The 19084-nt window shown below is 37.2% G+C and overlaps 1 protein-coding gene across 1 annotated transcript in view; it reads left to right on the top strand.

Annotated features, from left to right (window-relative positions):
• The window catches only part of PHLPP1 (PH domain and leucine rich repeat protein phosphatase 1), a 278132-nt gene that overhangs the window by 135218 nt on the left and 123830 nt on the right, over positions 1–19084 (top strand). Inside the window, exons 2-3 of the mRNA XM_027869097.1 lie at positions 483–679; positions 4464–4589. Coding sequence (XP_027724898.1) covers positions 483–679; positions 4464–4589 — 323 coding nt within the window. The remainder of the gene's footprint in view (positions 1–482; positions 680–4463; positions 4590–19084) is intronic.

The raw sequence follows: 19084 nt of genomic DNA, 5'->3' as shown, positions 1-19084 counted from the left end.
AGGGTCAGATAGTAAATTGTAGATCCAGAATTTGAACCCAGAGCCTTTTGACCTTAAATCTAGTCATCTTTTCAGTGAACTATACTTCCTTCCAGGATTTGTTACCTTTTATTTTTACTTTTAGTTGTTGATTCAGATTTTTAAAGGCATTTCTTTCTAAACTTAGTTTTGGTTTGGAGGGGTATAAAAGGAAAATAAAATGCAGCAAAAGAGAAAATAAATTCAGATTTTTTTCCCCTCGGAGGTTTAAGAGGTTTTCCTTCTTACCTGAAGTAAAAATATTATTGGCAGGATGTCCTTGTAAAGCAACTATCTGGTCCCTTATGTGAACAGCATGACTCCAGTCTTGTTCAAATTCTTTCAATCATAGAATGCTTTGGTTTCTCCACTCTTCTTTTTTAATCACCAGGTAACTAGTCTGATATGCAGAAGAATGAAAAATGATATAATCTTTTAGGCTAAAGTATTTCCTTTTGTTTCAGGAAAGCCCCATAGCACTGGTAGCTCTGAGCGGATTCAGCTCTCAGGAATGTACAATGTGCGAAAAGGGAAAATGCAGTTACCAGTGAACCGATGGACAAGACGCCAAGTTATCCTGTGTGGAACGTGCCTGATTGTGTCCTCTGTGAAAGACAGCTTGACCGGAAAGATGCACGTCCTTCCACTAATTGGTGGAAAAGTAAGTTGTATTTTTTTTAAAAATTCATAAATTGTAGTATACAAAGATTGTGCTTCTGAACCATGCCCAAAAGAGTCCCTAAACTGAGTTGATTCTTTAACATAGTGATGAATTTGTGTTAACCCATCCATGTCTTCTCCCTTGATCATTTTGGGACTGGTAGAATACCATTGCAGTATTGCTTGGCCAGTTGGTTGGTGTTCAAATCTGTGAGAGAGGCTAGCTAGCTCACAGGAGAATTATTTGGCTGCTTTGGTATGGTGCTTTAGATAAATGAACTAAAGCTAAAAAAAATCAGAAAAAAAATCAAGTAGGATTTCATTGATTTGAACTTGGGTCTTGCTGACTCCAGGGCTGGTGCCCTATGTGCTGTGCCACCTAGCTTTCCTCCGTCTCTTGCCTGCACCTCTGTAACATCTGTCACATAAGCCTCTTCTCTCCTCTGACACGGCCACCGCTCTGGTGCAGGCCTTTACCACCTCATGCCTCGATTACTGCCTTAGTCTGCTGGTGAGGCTCAAAGCTCTCCCCACTCCAATCTGGCCTCCACTCAGTTGTTAAATTGATCTTAATAAAATGCAAGTTTGACGTGTTACTCCCCTGTTCAGTAAACTCCAATGTCTTCCTGTTCCCTCCAGGATCAAATATAAAATCCTGTTTGGCTTTGACAGTCTTTCATCACTTGGTCGTTTCCTACCTTGCCAGTCTTCTTATGCCTTATCTCCTACAGGATGTGTGCTGCCCTCCATTGACACTATCCTCCTGCTCCTCCTCCAAGAAGACACCCTCTTAGGCACTTTCACGACTGTCCCCCTGTCTCTCCTTCCTCATCTCTGCCACCTGGCTTCTCTGGCTTTCTTAAAGTCTGAAAGCCTTTCCTGGTCCTTAATCTTAGTGCTTTACCTCTGAGATGATTTCCATTTTATCCTGGGTATCTCTTGTTTGTACCTAATAGGCACTAAATAAATGCTTAATTAATAGTTGATCGCTGACTGCTCCAACCCATTTCAGCTTTCATCTCTACTGTTATTCCTAATTGGTCTTCTTTGTCCTTATTCTCTTCTCAACCATCCATTCTCTATATTGCTGTCAAAATAATCTTTCTTGGGCACAGGAACTAACCATATTATTCCTATGCTCAAAAACATTCTGTGGTTCCTTTTAGGATAAAATACCTCCTCCTGAACCTGGCATTCTCCAGTGACTGCGATGCAGCTCCTCTCTATGAACTGCATCCTCCTTCCAGACCTCATTCTCCTAGAACCTTCCCTGGAGCATCCCATTGTTACTGTTTTTTACCTCCTCACGTTGCCTGGTCATTTCTTATCCCTGTCCATATTATATCCCCGCTGTGGAAAATAAGCTCCTTAAAGTCAGGGACTGTTTTATTTCTCTCTTTCTATTCCCAGCCTAGGCCCTTAAAAATCTTGATTGAATTAAATGTCAATTTATTTTTTTGTTTGAATGATGTGAGATTTAAAGTCATTTGACTATGTGCTGATTGGCAGGTTAAGAGATTAAAATGGATTGTTTATAATGGAGTGGGAAAGGCATTGAGCAAGAGATTTCATTTGGCACTTTCTCTTTTGAATGTATATAGGGGAAGTTGGGAAGAAGGAAAATAAGGAGATCAAGTGTTACTAAAAGTAATGGTTTTTCAGTTGGCAAATATCTGATCCTTAGACACTTTGATTTAGGAGGAATAGGATGCATATAGAAGCTCTTTTGCCTCTTTTCTTCAGCAAGAGCAGATTTAAAAAAAGTCATTCTTCCTCATTTTACACTGTCTAAAATATTCCTTCCTTATTTGAATACTTGACATAATTGGGATTATTATTTTCAGGGAGTTGCTATGTGTAAAGTGTATTTTTTTTTAACCCTGGTTCTTAGAGATCCTGATCCTAACCAAGTTCATACTTTGCTTCAAAACAGGAGATTTCTTTTTCTTAGACCACTTTAGGCCTGTTTGTATCCTTACTCTTGAAACTACCACCCCATTTCCCACTATCCCCATCATGCCTCAATTTACAATCATGTATATAAGGGTTTTTGAGTGGTACTAATCTAGGAATCAGGTCACTTGCTCTTTAGATAGAGTTTTGTGAGTAGAAATACAACTTCCTAATAAAAATTTAAATTCTGTGTTTGACATCCTGCCAAGTTAAAAAAAAAAGGTCAATTTCTTCTCCATAAAGTTAGATGCCAGCATAGACCACGATTAGAATTTGCATGGACTTCATTGGAGAGATATGGAAGGTTTATGCTAGGGCTTACTATTGTGTAGTCTTCCATAATTGAATGAACTGGGAGTTAATAACTTCTTTTTTCTCTCAGGCAGACCTTGTTAGACCTATTCTAGGTAAGCTTTGGAAGTGATTAAATCTTAGTCTTTTAAAAGCCAGTTATCTGAGTTGTGGAGGAGGTGGAGGGGTACACTTTACTTTTTGCAGTGTAGTTTTTCTAAAGTGATTTTCCATTTCCCTTTTAACTCTACTTTGGACTAAAACCTAAAATGAGAGGATATGGCTCTGCCTCCCCCCATATAAAATAAGACCCCCCAAAAAACCTGGTTTGGGATGGCTTACTCTTCTGTTAAGCCATCTGTGTTCACTGGGAGGTAATGTTGTGAGTTTGGCATTCTCCCTGGTCAGATGTCCATCATTTGTCTACCTTGACCACTGAAAGGTACTTGGTGAGTCTTAATAAAACTCACATTTAGGTAAACTGTTGACAATAAGTGTTTCTTAAGGTGATAAACATTTATTCAGTATAAATTCATTTTTCCTTAGAGCATTCTCAATTTCTTCCTTAAGACATACATAGATATTTGACTTTTTGAAACGTTTATTACTTTTTTCTCTTTGTATTTTTCTTTTTTTCTAACAAGTGCCCAAATGGAAACCTATTATATTTTTATATTATAGATGACATAGTTGTTCTAAAGTTCATGCTTTTGTAAAAATTTTGTTGTTTTTCAGTTGTGTTCAACTCTTTGTGACTCCATTTGGGGTTTTCTTGGCAAAGATATTGGAGTGGTTTGCCATTTTCTTCTCCAGCTCATTTTACATGTAAGGAACCTGAGACAAACAGGATTAAGTGACTTGCCCAGGGTCACACAGCTAGAAAGTGTCTGAGGCCAGATTTTTGAGCTCAGGTCTTCCTGACTCCAGGTCTGGCACTGTCTCCACTGCACCACCTACCTGCCCTTTGTAGAAATTTAGGATGACCTTAAGTTTATTTCTACCATTTATTTAATGCATATAAAATGTTTGGAGGCTTTTTGGTATGTATACAGTAAAAAAAAATAGCATTACTCAGTGTAGCATTTAAAAAAAAATTCCTCTAAGAGGAGGTGAGAATCCCAATACCTAGTGTGAAGAGGGGAAGGATATGGGAAGGCAGTGTTCCATGCAGAAAAAAGAGGAAGAGCAGTTCACCAAAGATAGGGAAACTCCATGGAAAATAACCTGTCTCCTTCAAATGCAGATCTTTTTGCAAACCTGAGTAGTTTACAAGAATAGGAGAAATGGAAATCTCTTATGGAACTTTCATTCAGTTTAACAAACATTATTTGTAAATTTTTTTTTGTTTGTTTTTTAAGATGGATCACTGATTGCTTCATTCCACCTCATGCTATAAGACTCTCATCCATGTCCTTCCAAAATCCTCCACAGAGAGGATCAGGGCCATCCTTTACATCTCTCTGCTTGCTAGGTTCCTTGTTGAGGATAGGTTCCATCTGTGGGTCATACCTTTATTCCTAGTCTGCCTTTTTTCCCCCTAGGTTGAAGAAGTAAAGAAGCACCAGCACTGTTTAGCCTTCAGTTCCTCTGGACCTCAAAGCCAGACCTATTACATTTGTTTTGATACTTTCACCGAGTACTTAAGGTGGCTTCGACAAGTATCCAAGGTAAGCAATCACTCTTTCTCACCCCCCATGGTTCTGTTCATCCTCCAGAGTGGCTAGCTTTAACCCTACCCTGGAATCACCTTCCCAGTCCCACATTAGAGCACACACATGGATTTGTTTAAATACTTCCAGTGTTTAGCAGTTCTGAAGTTTTTTCTAAGATAAATGTTGGCTGTAGCCTCGGTTTGTTGTTTATATCTTATGCTTGCCAGGTCTGTGATTAAGAGCTTACTCTTCCAAATACCTAATGGATGGGTTGGCATTGCTATCCTCATGTTATAGATAAGTAAGTATAATGAGATTGACAAGACTCAAGTGGCTGTCCCTGGGTGAGACTGAGCCAGAATATCGAAATTAAAAACCTCTCCCTAAAATCTCTAATTCTGGCTGACTTCCTATAAACTACTGGAGTGATTCTGAATAGACACTGATAGTTTGCTTTTCCTTGTTCTCACCTTACAAATAATTTACCTTTCCAGTTCCCATCTGCTTTTCATACCACTGATCAGGTGAAATAGCCATTCATAGGCAGGATGAAATCATGTCCTTCTGAATTCACATTTTATATATGGAAAAAAAAATTGTATGTTTTTTTTTTTAACTCTACAACAACCCTAAACTGAGTCCTGATGCTTCAAATATTTTGTGTATAAGGCTGTTTTTTAAAATCTGATAATGCTCTGAACTGCTGGGGTATATCTCTTGATTTTCATGCCTAATATTTATAAATACAATGATAAAAACTCATTGTGGGGTCAGAGAATAAGCATTCCAATAGCACTTTTGGGATGCCTATGAATTTATAATCCCTTTCAATTTTCTGCTCATTTTTGATTCTGACAGTCTGAATGATACGGTTACTTGTTATTTAGATAGGTGGAAAAACAACAAATTGGGCAGGCAATAAGGATTATAAACAAGTTGTTTTGAAACACCACCCAAAGTTGCCTTTTTTCTTAGGAGGCTGTACTTCCTTCCCATGTAGACTGTGTAGTTGTTTTTTTTTGTTTTTGTTTTTTTTTTTTCCTCATTTAGTTTTGTGATTTCATTCAGTGCTGCCAGATGACTCTCTGGTCCTTAAGGTATAGATGAGTTGCTGATCTACATTAGTTGAGGGAGCTTCCACACTGGGAGTTTCCTACCATGGATCCATTTGTGGAGAAGTAAACGTGGACTAAATGCCCATCATCATACTGCTTATGACTTAGAAACCTTTTCTCTTTTTCCTGGAGGAAACAACAGCCAGCCTTTAAACAACCAGCACTTTAAGGTGTGCAGAGTGATTTACATACGTTATCTCATTTAATCCTCACGTCAGGCCCATGAAGTAAATACTATTATTATCCTCATTTTACAGATGAGGAAGCTGAGGTTAAGAGAGGTCGTGTGATTTGCCAAGGTCATCTAGCTAGTAAGTGTCTGAGACAAGATGTGGACTTAGGTCTTCTTGACTCCAAAGCCAGCACTCCATCCTAGCTGCTCCAGTACTAAGTACGCCTTAGCCTGGTAGCGCATAGTAAATCTGTCTACTTGGTAAAGGAAGTTTTGGTGTGGTGGTTGTTTTTTTTAAAGCCTATGAGGCAATAACTCACTGTGAGACAAATAGAGAAAAAACAACCAAACACAACTTTCAGAGTTAGATATATGGTTGATGACATATTAGATGAAATAGATCCATCTATCCAGCTATTCTACAGATTCATCTTGTAGTGGGAAATGTAAAAAAGCAAAACAAAACAAAAATAACCCTAATATTGTTTTAGCAATCTGCTACTATTCAATTTCACTGGTAGAGTGAATTCAAGTGTAATAAAATAAGCGATTGCTACTCTGGCATTTTATGCTGTATAAAAATTTCTGGTTAATATATTTTAGACACTGAATATGGTGAATTATCAATACTGAGTATTCAGTTGATAGTGTGTTGTTCATTCCTAGGAAAGAATATCTTATACAGTGTGACTGAAACAGTAATTTTTTTTAAGAGAATGAAAAATACTCAGTCCAGTTGTTTACTATACAGTGTGGTCCCACTTAGGAAATATATTCATGATTGGCAGGCATAGGCTCAGGCAGAAAAGGGGCCCCACTGTGTGGTACAAATTATCTGGTCAAGCTTTTTTTTTCCCCCCCGAAAAGTACTACGAATGAATTCTATCTCTGCCGCTGTCACTTTTTAAACTGATTAAGAGGTGGATGTCAGTGGCAGTGCCAAGCTAGCAACAGGAAAACTTTTATATTTGCATTGTAAACAACATATGGAAAGGGGTGGCTTCTACCTTCGAAGAGAAATCATCCCATAAGAGAAGAGGCAAGGAGCACAGATGTGCAAACACATACCATTTAAGAGCCTTTTAAACAAGGCATGAGAATTTTGGTTGCCAGCTTACTCCAACATTTTGGCTGGCAGGATGGAAGTAGGACTGCAGACTCAGACCATCTGCCCCATTTCACCCCGTTTGGACAAGGTGGAGGTGACATGCTAGACAGTAACCATAATTTGGGCACATGCATTGAGCATTAGACTTTTTATTCGACGTATCAAAACTATAGAGAAATCTAGATTTTGGTTTTCAGACCTTACACCTTTAAGTAAAACTTGAAGAAAGGAGAGATAGTGGGGAATCAAAGGAAGCAAATATGAAAGAAAGAAGTAACTCTGGAATTAAATTCTTTTCTCTTGATTTTTTTTATTGTCATTAGAAAATATTTATTAAGTGTCTAATCCTTCAAGTTACAGTATCTCAGTGATCTATACATAGATCTTAACAGAAGATCACTGTGTGCAGACATTTTATTGAAGAGAAGAATAGAGAGATGGTGTCAGTGAATTACTTCTGATAGGCTAACCTAGTAAATGCAATGGAAGCCCATTTTTCCCCTCCCTTCCTCTAGTCTGAAGACTTGACCCAAACCTTAAGTCCACTCTTCCAGTATTCTTCTTTTTTATTTTTACATTTAGCAAATAGGGAGATTGATTCATTTTCAACTTTCCTAACCAAGCCTTTAGAAACTTAGCTTTTTCCTGATACTAGTAACCAAAGCTTCCTTCCTAAGCTCTGTCATGGGAAGAAAGGTAGAAGATTTCTTCCTCAAAATTGAGGGTTAAGGGAAACAGGTGAATAAATATGGTTTCTATGCTAAATTGTCTTTCTCTTCCCCTCAGTTAACAAAACCCTCCAACTTTTTGGGAGTCATGATTAATAAAGAAGGAGGAAGCAAGTCACAGGGAACAGATCAAGGAGGTTAAGTCTATACATGTGCATGTGTATATGCCACAGAGAAAGAGGAAACAAGAGCTAGAGAAACAACCTGTTTGAAGAGTGATTAGGATTGAAAAATGCCCTTTTTTCTTTTGGGAGACTTCCCATACAGGGGATTGTCTGTTGAGGATCTGTTACTTGCACACTAAGTTAGCAAATCAAGTGCAGTGTAGCAAGGGAAGTTTAATTAGGGCCCAGGTGGGTCATTTGGGGGAACTGAGGGTGGGAGGTGTATATTTTTGAATTTAAGGAGCCTTCTGTGTCCAACTTCCCTACCCACTATAAACGGCACTTCCTTATATGCAAAGGTATTTTAAAGTTATGGTAAAATATAGCCAAGTTCAAGTTACCAGGGAAACAGTTTCTTCTTTCCTTTTCCTTTCTCAATAAGAAGAAAGAAGTATTCACGAAATGGATTGCCCCAACACCAGAATGTCTGAATAACAAATCATTTTGTTGATACAATGTAGAAAGAAACAAACAAACCAGACTGTGGAACATTAAATTGAGTTTCTGGTTTTTCAAGGCCCAAGCAGGCTTAATCCAGGATGACAAAAAGAAGAACCAAACCCAAATAAGTGATGTTTTTTTTAAAAAAATCAACTTTTGTGGCAATTTGAGAGGGAATTTTTTTTTGTTTATTTCTGTTTATCCTAAGTTTTAGCTGCAAGTAGAATATTGTTTCCCCTCCCAAACATTTTAATTGCATTTGACTCATTACTTTGAAGGACTACTGGTACATGAGGATCCAACCACTAAGTCAAGCGCTTGTTTATTTACTCTTTTCGAAATTACTTTATAGCACTGAACATTGCTTGCCAAATATTACATAAAGTACCTCTGAGTATTTTCACTCTTTTGTGAATGCTGGTGAGACAGGCATTGCAGTGTTATTTGTAAACTCATTTTTAACATGTCAGTGTACTTTGTGTTTTAAAAAATCTTATTAACATATTCACATGGTAGTCAATTTAAAAAAGAACAAATACATTTATGGGTTTTATGTTGTGCTCTCTGCTGTATTTCTGCCATATGGAACCATGAACAAATTACTTTGCTGGACCTTGGACCAGTAAGTCATCTGCAAACTGTTATAAAAATACTTACCCTATCCAATTCAAAAATTGCCATGAGGGTCAATTGAGTCAGTGGATATGAAGGTGTTTTGAAAAATATTGAAAGCTACAAAAATGTATAGGGACAGAATTGTGAACTTGAAGTCAGAAAGACTTGAGTTTGTATCATTCTTCAATTGCTAGCTTCTCACCCTCAGTTTCCTCATCATATAATGTGGATAATAATAACATCTGCTTCACAAATTAATTTTATCAAAATACATAATAGGGAAAGTACTTTGCAAACTTGAAAGTGATATGTAATAGTTAACAATTATTATTTAATATATTATTAAATTACTGACAAATTCATAGTGCACATACATTTATGTACACACATACATGTACAATATGATATACATATATTGTATAACACATGTTTACACACATATGTATATATATCTATAATATACATATTTAATATGGGTACAAAAATTTACAAGGTACTTGCAATGTACCTTGCATATTATATATGCAGATGTGTATATGCAATTTAGGATTATGCAAATAAAATGATTAAAATGTCCATACTTTTTGACCAAGAGAGATTCTGTTAATCCAAGAGATCTTTGATTGTTTTTTCTTTTAGTAAAAAAGTCTCCATATTCCTAGTAGCACTTTTTGTGGTAATGAAGAATTGAAAACAAAGTAGATGCTCATTCATTGGGAAATGCCTAAACTAGTTGTGGTACATGAATGTAATGGAGTATCTTTGCTGTAAGAAATGTTGAATATGATGCATATTCAGAGAAACAAAGTAAGACTTACATGAACTGAGGCAAGGCAAAGTAAGCAGCATTGTCCTTTGCTATAAAATTTTACAATTGAATTTATACATGTTCTGAATCAGTGTTGTCTGGCTGCCCTGTTTCTACACTTGACAAAGAGAAAAAATACTTGCTAGTCAGACTGGTTTCTAGGTTATTTTGATCTCTTCATTATAGTTAAACTTCTATGGAAAAAATAATAATTGGTGTTTAGGTCCATTTCTCCACCTAATCTTTTGGTGTCATCAGTCTGTTTAAGTAGGTTGTTTTAATTACTTGCCATATCTTTTTGTTTTTCCTTATTCTTTCTTTTGTTCATGTACTAACTTTTAGCTTTGCTCTGAACAGGTCACTGCTCTTACTCTGTGTAGACAGCTGGCTTGACAATGACCCTCACAGCAGTAGGAACTCATTTCAGGCATGGGGATTGTTCCTGAACAATATTCTTAAACATATTTTTTGTCCACCTTTGCATTCAAGCAACTGAGTATCCAAATATGTGATGATTTAATCAGGAGTCCTGTGTTGACTTTTTTCTTACACCTTTCTCTGTAGCAGATATTGTTCGTAAACTGTACAAGTTATTTTCACTTTGGGCATTTTGCAAATGTTTGTCATGAGCACTGTGATATGAGATGATCAAATATCCCCGTGATGTTTCTTGTTGCCTTTGATCATGCAATTTTAATCCATCACTAAGTAGCCAACTTACAGGTGAAACAGCTTTTTTTTTTTGCCCCTGAGGCACCAGTAGTTTTAACTGAAAAGATTCTAATCTTGATGTCATACTTGTTGTTCTTAGTGTATTATTAGTTCTATCTCTTTGCTTGTTCTTTGACTTAAGTATGACCTTTATCAGGTAGTCTCTGTACTATAGATGACCAATAAGTTATCATTGTAATATGCCCTGTAAATGTATCCACTCCCCCAGCATCCAGTTAATGCAGCTTAATTACTTGTTTCATGCTTGACCTGTTAACTTTTCCAGTAACATGCACATCAATTATCATTCCTTAGAACCTTTTATATTTTTGTAGCCCATTTTATCATAAGCATAAAGATGATTTTTTTCCCTCATAAATCTTTGTTCCTCAGTTCATTTTTGAAACTCAGAGGATTAGACTAGACTGAAGACACTTCTAGCTTAAAAAAAAAAGATAATTCTATGATTAAGTATCAAGCATTTTTTAAGGATTTGACAGATGTAAATAGATAAAGGGAAGCTAAAAGTTATTAGATAGATTAGATAGTAGGGAATGGTAGAATAATCATGAATGAAAAGATTCTGGCAGCTAAAATGAGTGACATTATAGAAATGGTTGTTTAGCTCAATGACCTATTTTTTCAAATGCATACATTTTAGATATGTTGTTTTAGCCTTTGAAGAGACTGTTTTTTCAAAGTCTGTCATTTGCATATCCCACCTCCTCCAATACTCTGCTAAAATCTTTAATTTAGAAATATTAGTCACCATTGGGACACAAGACTGTCTCATTTTAAAGCCTGCGACTTTCAATTTAGCCAGGATTAAAGATGGATTAAGATTCTTGGTATGTTGGGAAAGGGAAATGTATTTCAATTTTTTTGGAAAATTCTTATAACTGAAGCCCCCTTTTATAAATCCTCAATTCAGATAAACAAGATTAAACAATTGCTTTAGGATCCTTACTCCTAAAATTTTTACCTGGGTTCAAGTCTGTGACCTTGGACAATAACCTAATCTCTGTGGGCTTCAGTTTCTTCATCTGTAAAATGAGGAGGTTGGACTCAGTGCCCCCTGAAGTCCCTTCCAACTCTAGGTTTATGATCATATAGTAGAATATTTCTATATCAGTCAACCAGAAAGCATTTATTAAGTGTTTGCTGTGTGCCAGGCACTTTTCGAGGCACTAAAAACAAAAGTGAAGCTGTCCCTGGTGTGGCATGAACAGCACAAGCTGTTCTAGAATGGTTGTGAATAATAAAGAAGGGCATACCAGTTTTTGTTCTATTAATCTTGCCCCGGATAGAAATGGAAAAACTTAGGTGTTGAAATTTGGCAAGTAAATTCAGCATGTTTCTCAAAATTCAGTCTCTTGGCTTTAAGCTGTTGAATGGCTTGAAAGGGATTAGAGCAGTATATTCAAGTGGGTAACTGATAATGGTATCTTGGATATAGTAGGCACTTAATAAATTCTTGCTGAAATGAATTAAATTCACTTATGATGGCACCCAGTGCTTCTGAGTGGAATATAAAAATGGTACAGTGCAGCTACTTCTAGGAACTTAGAACCTGTTCTATTAGTTGAATTGGTAGACCATGCTGCAAAAGAGCCCAGATCCATTGGTTCATTTCTTATACAGGCCAGTTAACATCTCTTTCCTTTCATTGCAGTGTTTCCAACCAAGTATTATTCTGAGCCACTGATTTGGAAATGCTTTCACTCTAGTGAATTTTTTTGTTGCAGTGATATTTGTTGTGATGGATTTGCCCTAGATTTATATAGTGCAAGAAGGATGAGGGCATTTCATGTTGAATTAACAATCAAGTGAATCTGTGCTGGATACTTTTTAAAGACAAGGATGATTATAGAGTAGTTTGAAGTTGAACTTTTGCCCTTGGACAGATAGTATAGGCTGCATCCATTTCAGATCAGTCAGTCAGTCAACAAACATATATTAAGCACCTGTGTGCTGTGTTCCAGGCACTATGCTAAGTGTCGAGGCTATAAATACAAATAAAAACAAAAACAGTTCTTGACCTTAAGGAGCCTACAATCTAATGATTTCAGTTAAGGGTTTGTACTAGTTTGACTTTGTGCCTAATTAGATACACCGTAGTAGACATAAGATTTTCAGCCTTTAGACATGGGTCTTTAGCTATAGCTCGAGGGAATCTTAAAATGACTATTAATCGTATTTGGAAATTTTTCTTTGCCTCTTAATTACTAGTTTAGTCATCCTAAGCAAGTCATTGCTTGGTAGTTTTTGTCATCCTGTGTTGTCATGTTTTTTAAGGGTTAGTTGATTATGACATAGATTTTACATATAACAAGTCATAATGATGAGAAGTCATTTTATAAAATAATCTGGGCCACATTCTGGTAATGAGTCCAAAGCTCTTTGTTGACATTTAAACTTCATTTTTTATTATAGCCATCTCACAGGGGCCATTAGGTCGATGTGGACCAAGTAGAGTGTGGAAGAGAACTCATTGTGGGTCAGGGATTACTCTGCTGTCATAGAATAAATATCCTTAGCCAAAAGAAATCCTTGTGTCAGTTCAGCACAGTTGAAACGAGAATAGTTTGGAAAATTTTGTGTATGCACATTGAGCAATTATATTCAAAATTTTAAACAGTTTATTTTCAGCAGCTTCAGAAAACAGCTGTCATATCCTGGGAAGGAAGTGTAGTCAGTCTATATTATCAGAGTGTAGTATGTATTTGAAGTGCTGTAAAGATTAGAAAATACTGAAGGTGGATGGACGATGGATGTTAATATTATTTCTTTGCCTACCAAGTTCTATTTAAACATGTTGCCAGATGTTAGTATTTACCTTTGCATTTTAGTAGACTATTTACTCGTTAAGTATGAAGTAAGCTAGATTATAAGATCATAGACAGCCAGAAGCAGGACCTTGGGGGTCATCTGGTCCAAGCCTCTCATTTCATAGATGAAAAACTGAAGCCTCAGAGTGATTTGCCCAGGTGATAGTTTTGGGGGAAGGGAAGACAATCCAGGATGGCTAAACTGGTAAGCAATTAAAAGACAGAATTTCAAAAGATGATTAACAGTCATTTTAAATAATGGAGCGAGGGGAGCAGCTACTTGGCTGAATTCAGATCAAGCCTCAGATACTTACCAGCTGTGTGACCCTGGGCAGGTCATTTAATCTTGTTTTCCTCATCTGGAAAATGAGCTGGGGAAGGAAATGGCAAAGTACTCTAGTATCTTTGCCAAGAACACCTCAAATGGGGTCACAGAGAGTGAAGAACACTGAAGAACAAAATATGTAATAGTGCTGGGATTCGAACCCAGTCTTCTGACTCCAGATCTGATACTTTTTCTAAACTGCTCTCCCAGATAAGTTTCAGCTATTTTCAAAGTGTGATTAATAAGATTATTGGCTCCCATGTTATCACATGGAGAGTACTGTTCTTGGAATCAGGAAGAATGAGTTAAAATCCGAACTCTGACCCTTATTAGCTGCATGACCCTAGGCAAGTCCCTTCATTTCTTAATGCTTCAATTGCCAGAGCTAAGTCATACATGAGTTGCCCTCTGCTTTTGGTGGAGGGAATTCCCACACTAAAGAAACCACAGCTCTTTTGTGTGTTTGAATAATGAGGATGTTAATAGTGAAAGTTCCAAAAATAGTATTGTAAAATTCATGCAATAGATATAAGGTCACCGAACTTTAAAATCTTGTTTTGAATGTAGGCTGTCATTTAAATATTTTGGCTTACTCTGAATTTTGAGCCTAGCCTATTTGTAATCTTCTTCTTCATTTTTTTTTTTAAAGGCAGTTGGGGTTAAGTGACTTGCCCAGGATCACACAGCTAGTAAGTGTCAAGTGTTTGGTCTGAGGCCGGATTTAAACTCAGGTCCTCCTGACTTCAGGGCCGGTGCTCTATCCACTGTGCCACCTCTCTGCCCACCCTATTTGTAATCTTAAGAACTAAAACCATACAGAATATTTTTACATTAGAAATATCTTACCTAATTTTCTCAACATAATCACTCCAAGCTGCTCCTGTTTGTTTCCACTTACCTCATTCCTGATATTTCTACTCCTTTTTCTGTTTTTGTTACAGTGAATAGTATTACCAAACTCTTAGTGAATATATTCCTGAGATGATATTCACTTCAATTCCAATTTCATTTGCTTCAATTTTCAAATTCTAGGTATGTGTAAAAACGATAAGATGAACAAAGAAATTTTGGTCCTGATGTGTCATTTGGCCTGTACATATTAAGCCCCTACTCATGTAGGGCACTTTTCTAGGAGAGACAAATAGCTTGCTCCTGTTCTTGAAAAGGTTATAGTTTAGCAGAAATATAAAAACACATGGAAAACACATGATAGAAGGTAGAATGTGACAAGTAGGAGAGATCAGAAAAAGAATGATTTGGGAAATTGTTATAAGAGCAGGGACGATTTGATTTTTTTTTCTTTATAGCTCTAGAAGTTAACACAGTGCCTAGAACATACTGTAGAAGGTCCTTAAAAATGCTTGTTGAATTGAATTGGGAATTCATGACTAGTTGGGGGCAAGTGGTATCAGCAAGACTTCATGGACAAGGCATCAAGTCAGCTAGACCTTGGACAGTAAAGAATCCAGTCTGTTACAGACATTAGAGACAGGCTACACAAACGTAATCTAGGCAGCTAGGTGGTAGAATGGGTACAATGCCAGGCCTGGGATCAGGAAGACTCATCTTCCTGAGTTCAAATGTGGCCTCAGACACTTACTATTGTGGGACCCTGGGCAAGTCACTTAACCCTGTTTACCTCAGTTTCCTCATCTGTAAAATGAGCTGGAGAAGGAAATGGCAAACGACTCTAGTACCTTTGCCAAGAAAACCCCAAATCGTGTCATGAACAGTCAGATATGACTGAAAAACGACTGAACAACACACAAACATAAACAAATGGGAGAGGGCAGGATGAGGTGGGAGAGTAGCCAATTTGGTAGGAATGTAAATAGCAAAAAGGAATGTAGTAGAAAATAAATATTGAGGGGTTGGTTTGGTGGGAGAGAGGATGCTACTGGTCTGGAGAGACCAGAAGGGTTGGAATCAGAGTGTAAAAGGCCTTAAATGCCACGATAAGGACTTTTTTTTTTAGTCTCGTATTCAGCGGAGAGCCGAATAGCCAAATACCTCCTGAGTAAAAGAGAATTGTCCTAACATGAAGTGTTTTGGAGAAGGAATTCTGCATACACTGTTAGGGCCTGGCTTATGTATACCTTTTTCATAAGACTGGCCATGAAAGGTGAGAAAGAAGGTGACAAGAGAAGAGGGCAGGGGTCAGTAACCTGTGGCTTCTATTCTTTTTTCCCCTTCCCTGTGACCTTACACACTAGGGGGGTTGCATCACTGAAGGGAATGAGGAGGAAGATCTTGTCCACTCCTCCCTCAGCCCCTACATAGCCCAGACACCTAACCCTAAACTGCTGAAAGCTGCCTCCCCAGCCTTGTCTTGAGGGAGTCCTTCCTTTACCAAGGCTGCCTACAGAAGCCACCAGTGCTCAGAGCTAAAGGAATCCTTCCTGCCAGAGCTTATAACCAGGAGATGGAGCTAGGTTTCTGGCATCCCGAGTTAAAACTTCCTGGTAGAAAAATGCTTACACCTCATGGTGAGAACTGTTTGTAATTAGTTTCTCTGCCAGTGATTAGGGAATAATTCAATTCAGCAAATGTTTGAGTGCTTAGTAAGTACAAGGTGTTAGGGTCAATGAGGGATGCAAAGAAGACTATGACAATTAATAACAATTAAGCTACGATAGCTTAAAATTGCACTAAGACTTTGGGCATACCCTGTATACATATGATAAGACAGTAGGTAAACTAGCATTTATGGAGCACTTACTGTCTACCAGGCACTGTGCCAAAACTCTGGGGCTACAAAGAAAAGGGAAAGTGGCCTGAGGAGTCAGAAGGAGAGTGATCATCTAGAGCTTCTTGGCCTTTGCCATCAAGCAGTCTCTCATTAAGACATGAACCTAATAACAAAATTCAAAATTACGCGGTTTGGGGAGTCTGGGGCTATGCCACTTTGACAGTGTTCTTTGGGGGAGAAATTCTTATTATGAACTTAACAAGCATGAATATTTCAATATACAAGGAAGAATAGAAGAAGAGGCTTGTATATCAAACTAAGAACTTGCCTTATGCAATTTGTTTTGTCAGTAAAAATTGCTTAGTAAGTTTTAACATGATAGTAACAAAACTGCCAGCTTTTCTGCGTCCCCTTCTCAACAGCAAGATTCTTTTTTAGAGGCACTAAGACTTATTTGAAGAAGTAACCACTGCCTTGGCCTTTCTATGTGTTCACCTTCATCAGAGACTTCCTATCTCAAAGGGAAAGTTAATGTCTTAAAGTTATAGTGATATGGTGATTTCAGGTACCAGGACTAAGACAAAAGGGAAATTCCACTCTCAGTTGCTGTATCTTGTTTTCTGTGTTTCTGCAACTTTAATAAGTAGGAAATTGAGGCCTCTAGTAGTATATGCTGATTCTGTGGCCAGGTTATATTATACTGATTTTTATTAATAGGCAGGAGCCTTTTTCTGCTAAGTTTTTACAAGTAATGAGACCACTGGCATTTTCCTAGTTGAAATGATTTAAAAAAAAAAAACAAGCAACAAACAAAACCAAACAAAAATTTTTCTACTAGCTACTTTAGGCTGGTTGTGTTTTTATTCTCTATTATTTTTCTTTTTAAGCATTTTTTTTTCAATTAACTGGCATTTTTTTTTCTCCCTTCTATCCTTCCTCTACTCCCACTGGGGAGAAAAGAAAAGTAAAATCCTTGTAACCAATATGCATGGTTAAGTACAACAAATTCCTATATTGTCCTACATCCAAAAAATGTCTCATTCTGCACATTTAGTACATCACCTCTCTGCCAGGAGGTGGATAGCATCCATCATTAGTCTTCTTACCAGTCGTGGTTGGTTATTGCATTGGACTAAGTTTTTAAGTCTTTCAAATTTGTTTGTTTGTTTTTTACAGTGTTGTGATTGAAAGAAAAATGAGATAAAATGCCTAAAAAGTCAAGGAAGCAAATGATTTAAAAACTATTTTATCCACATAAATCAGATTCCTGGTGTAGCTGTTACTAGTGTAACCTGTCATTTGAAAAGCAGCATGTCTTAGTGTAAAGAGAGGGCTGGTCTCAGTGACAGGGAAACCCGAGTTTGAGTTTGGCCTCTGACACAGGCTGGCTTTGTGATTTGGGGCAAGTCTAAGTCTCTAAGTGCAAGGAGGGTACCTAATCTGTATTGAAAGGAGTTTCTTACACTTATGAAATCATAGTTCCCCATACTAATGAAATCACAAGTCCAATCTCTATTACTTTACTGCCTCTTATTAAAGTTTCAATAGGATGGTAATGGATGGATTCTTCTTAATTTCTGTGGGCAAAAAATAGCCCTTTGGATTTAGTGGCCATTTGAAGTGCCCTTATACTAAAACTTCAGGTAATTTCCCCTGCTCTTCTACAACTACCTATAAAAGTTAGACTCTCTGTCTTAAAGCCACAATTGAGAAACACATCTCAGTAGTTCTCTAGCAGATAAAAGTGAAATATGGCTTTAGACTGCTGGAGACGAACTTTCCTCTACACTTCCTCTACAAAGGCTATAGAAAACCATCACTATCTCTTTATAAGAGCACAGAAGGGGAAGTTTCAGTGTTCCTTTTTCTGAGATGCTTTCCCAGGGCAGTCGGGGAGAGTATGTGTGAGTTTCACTTTGGTCTGTGTGATTCTATGAAATAAACTATGGGGAAGACAGAGAGAAAGAAAGTGAGTTGAAACTTTTCTGTTAGAACCCTTTCAACTTATTTTGTGAAGGAACACTAGACAGAATTTTGTCAGGAGTGAATCTGTGGAGTAGACTGGTTCAGAGTGTTGGCTTGAGGGAAACTGAAGAGGCTGTTTGGTTGTAGTTGGAGAGAAGCTAGAGAGGACAGGAAGGGGTTGAAAGACCTTTTTTCTTGAATTTACAATAATTCTTGTGAAAGAGACTTGATTTGTTATTCTGAGTGAACTTAATGGTATGGGACAACTATTCTCAGAAGTGAAGGAAAGCCCTCTGTTGTTAAAATGAGGGTTTGATGTGGCTGGCTTTTATCATTGCCAGTAAAATATTGTAAAGAATTATTTTTGTTTCATTATTGATATCATTGTTAATGCATTGAATATTCAATAACTTTAATATTTATGTAATATTAGGAGACTGAGGATAACTATCATTGGCAAAGGAGGTTTCCCTATTAAATAAGTAATATTTGATGGTCTGAGATGGGAGCTCTGTGCTTAGTTGATTGATATGTTGAAGTTTTACTGATTAAGAAGGAAACACGCAAACATAGCCTAGATTACCCAAGAACTAAGGATGATGAGATTAAATATGAGAACAAGTCAAGGCTGAGGGGTGACCTGTAAGTGAGTTTGGTGACCTGTATAAATCTTGTTAAATGTGAGGGATTATCTTTCAAACTTTGCTACACAGTATTAAAGGAATCTGTTGTGCTAAGTGGCAATGTTTATATATTGATAGAACAATCTATTCTTTCTCAACACACAGTCAGCATTTATTAAGCATCTACTGTGTGCCAATCATTGGAGATAAAAAAGATA

The sequence above is a fragment of the Vombatus ursinus genome, unplaced genomic scaffold, assembly GCF_900497805.2.
Source record: "Vombatus ursinus unplaced genomic scaffold, bare-nosed wombat genome assembly UNPS02014791.1, whole genome shotgun sequence".
NCBI classification, from domain to species: Eukaryota; Metazoa; Chordata; class Mammalia; order Diprotodontia; family Vombatidae; genus Vombatus; species Vombatus ursinus.
The sequence above is the reverse complement of the archived record's forward strand: the minus strand, read 5'-3'. Positions and strand labels throughout refer to the sequence as shown.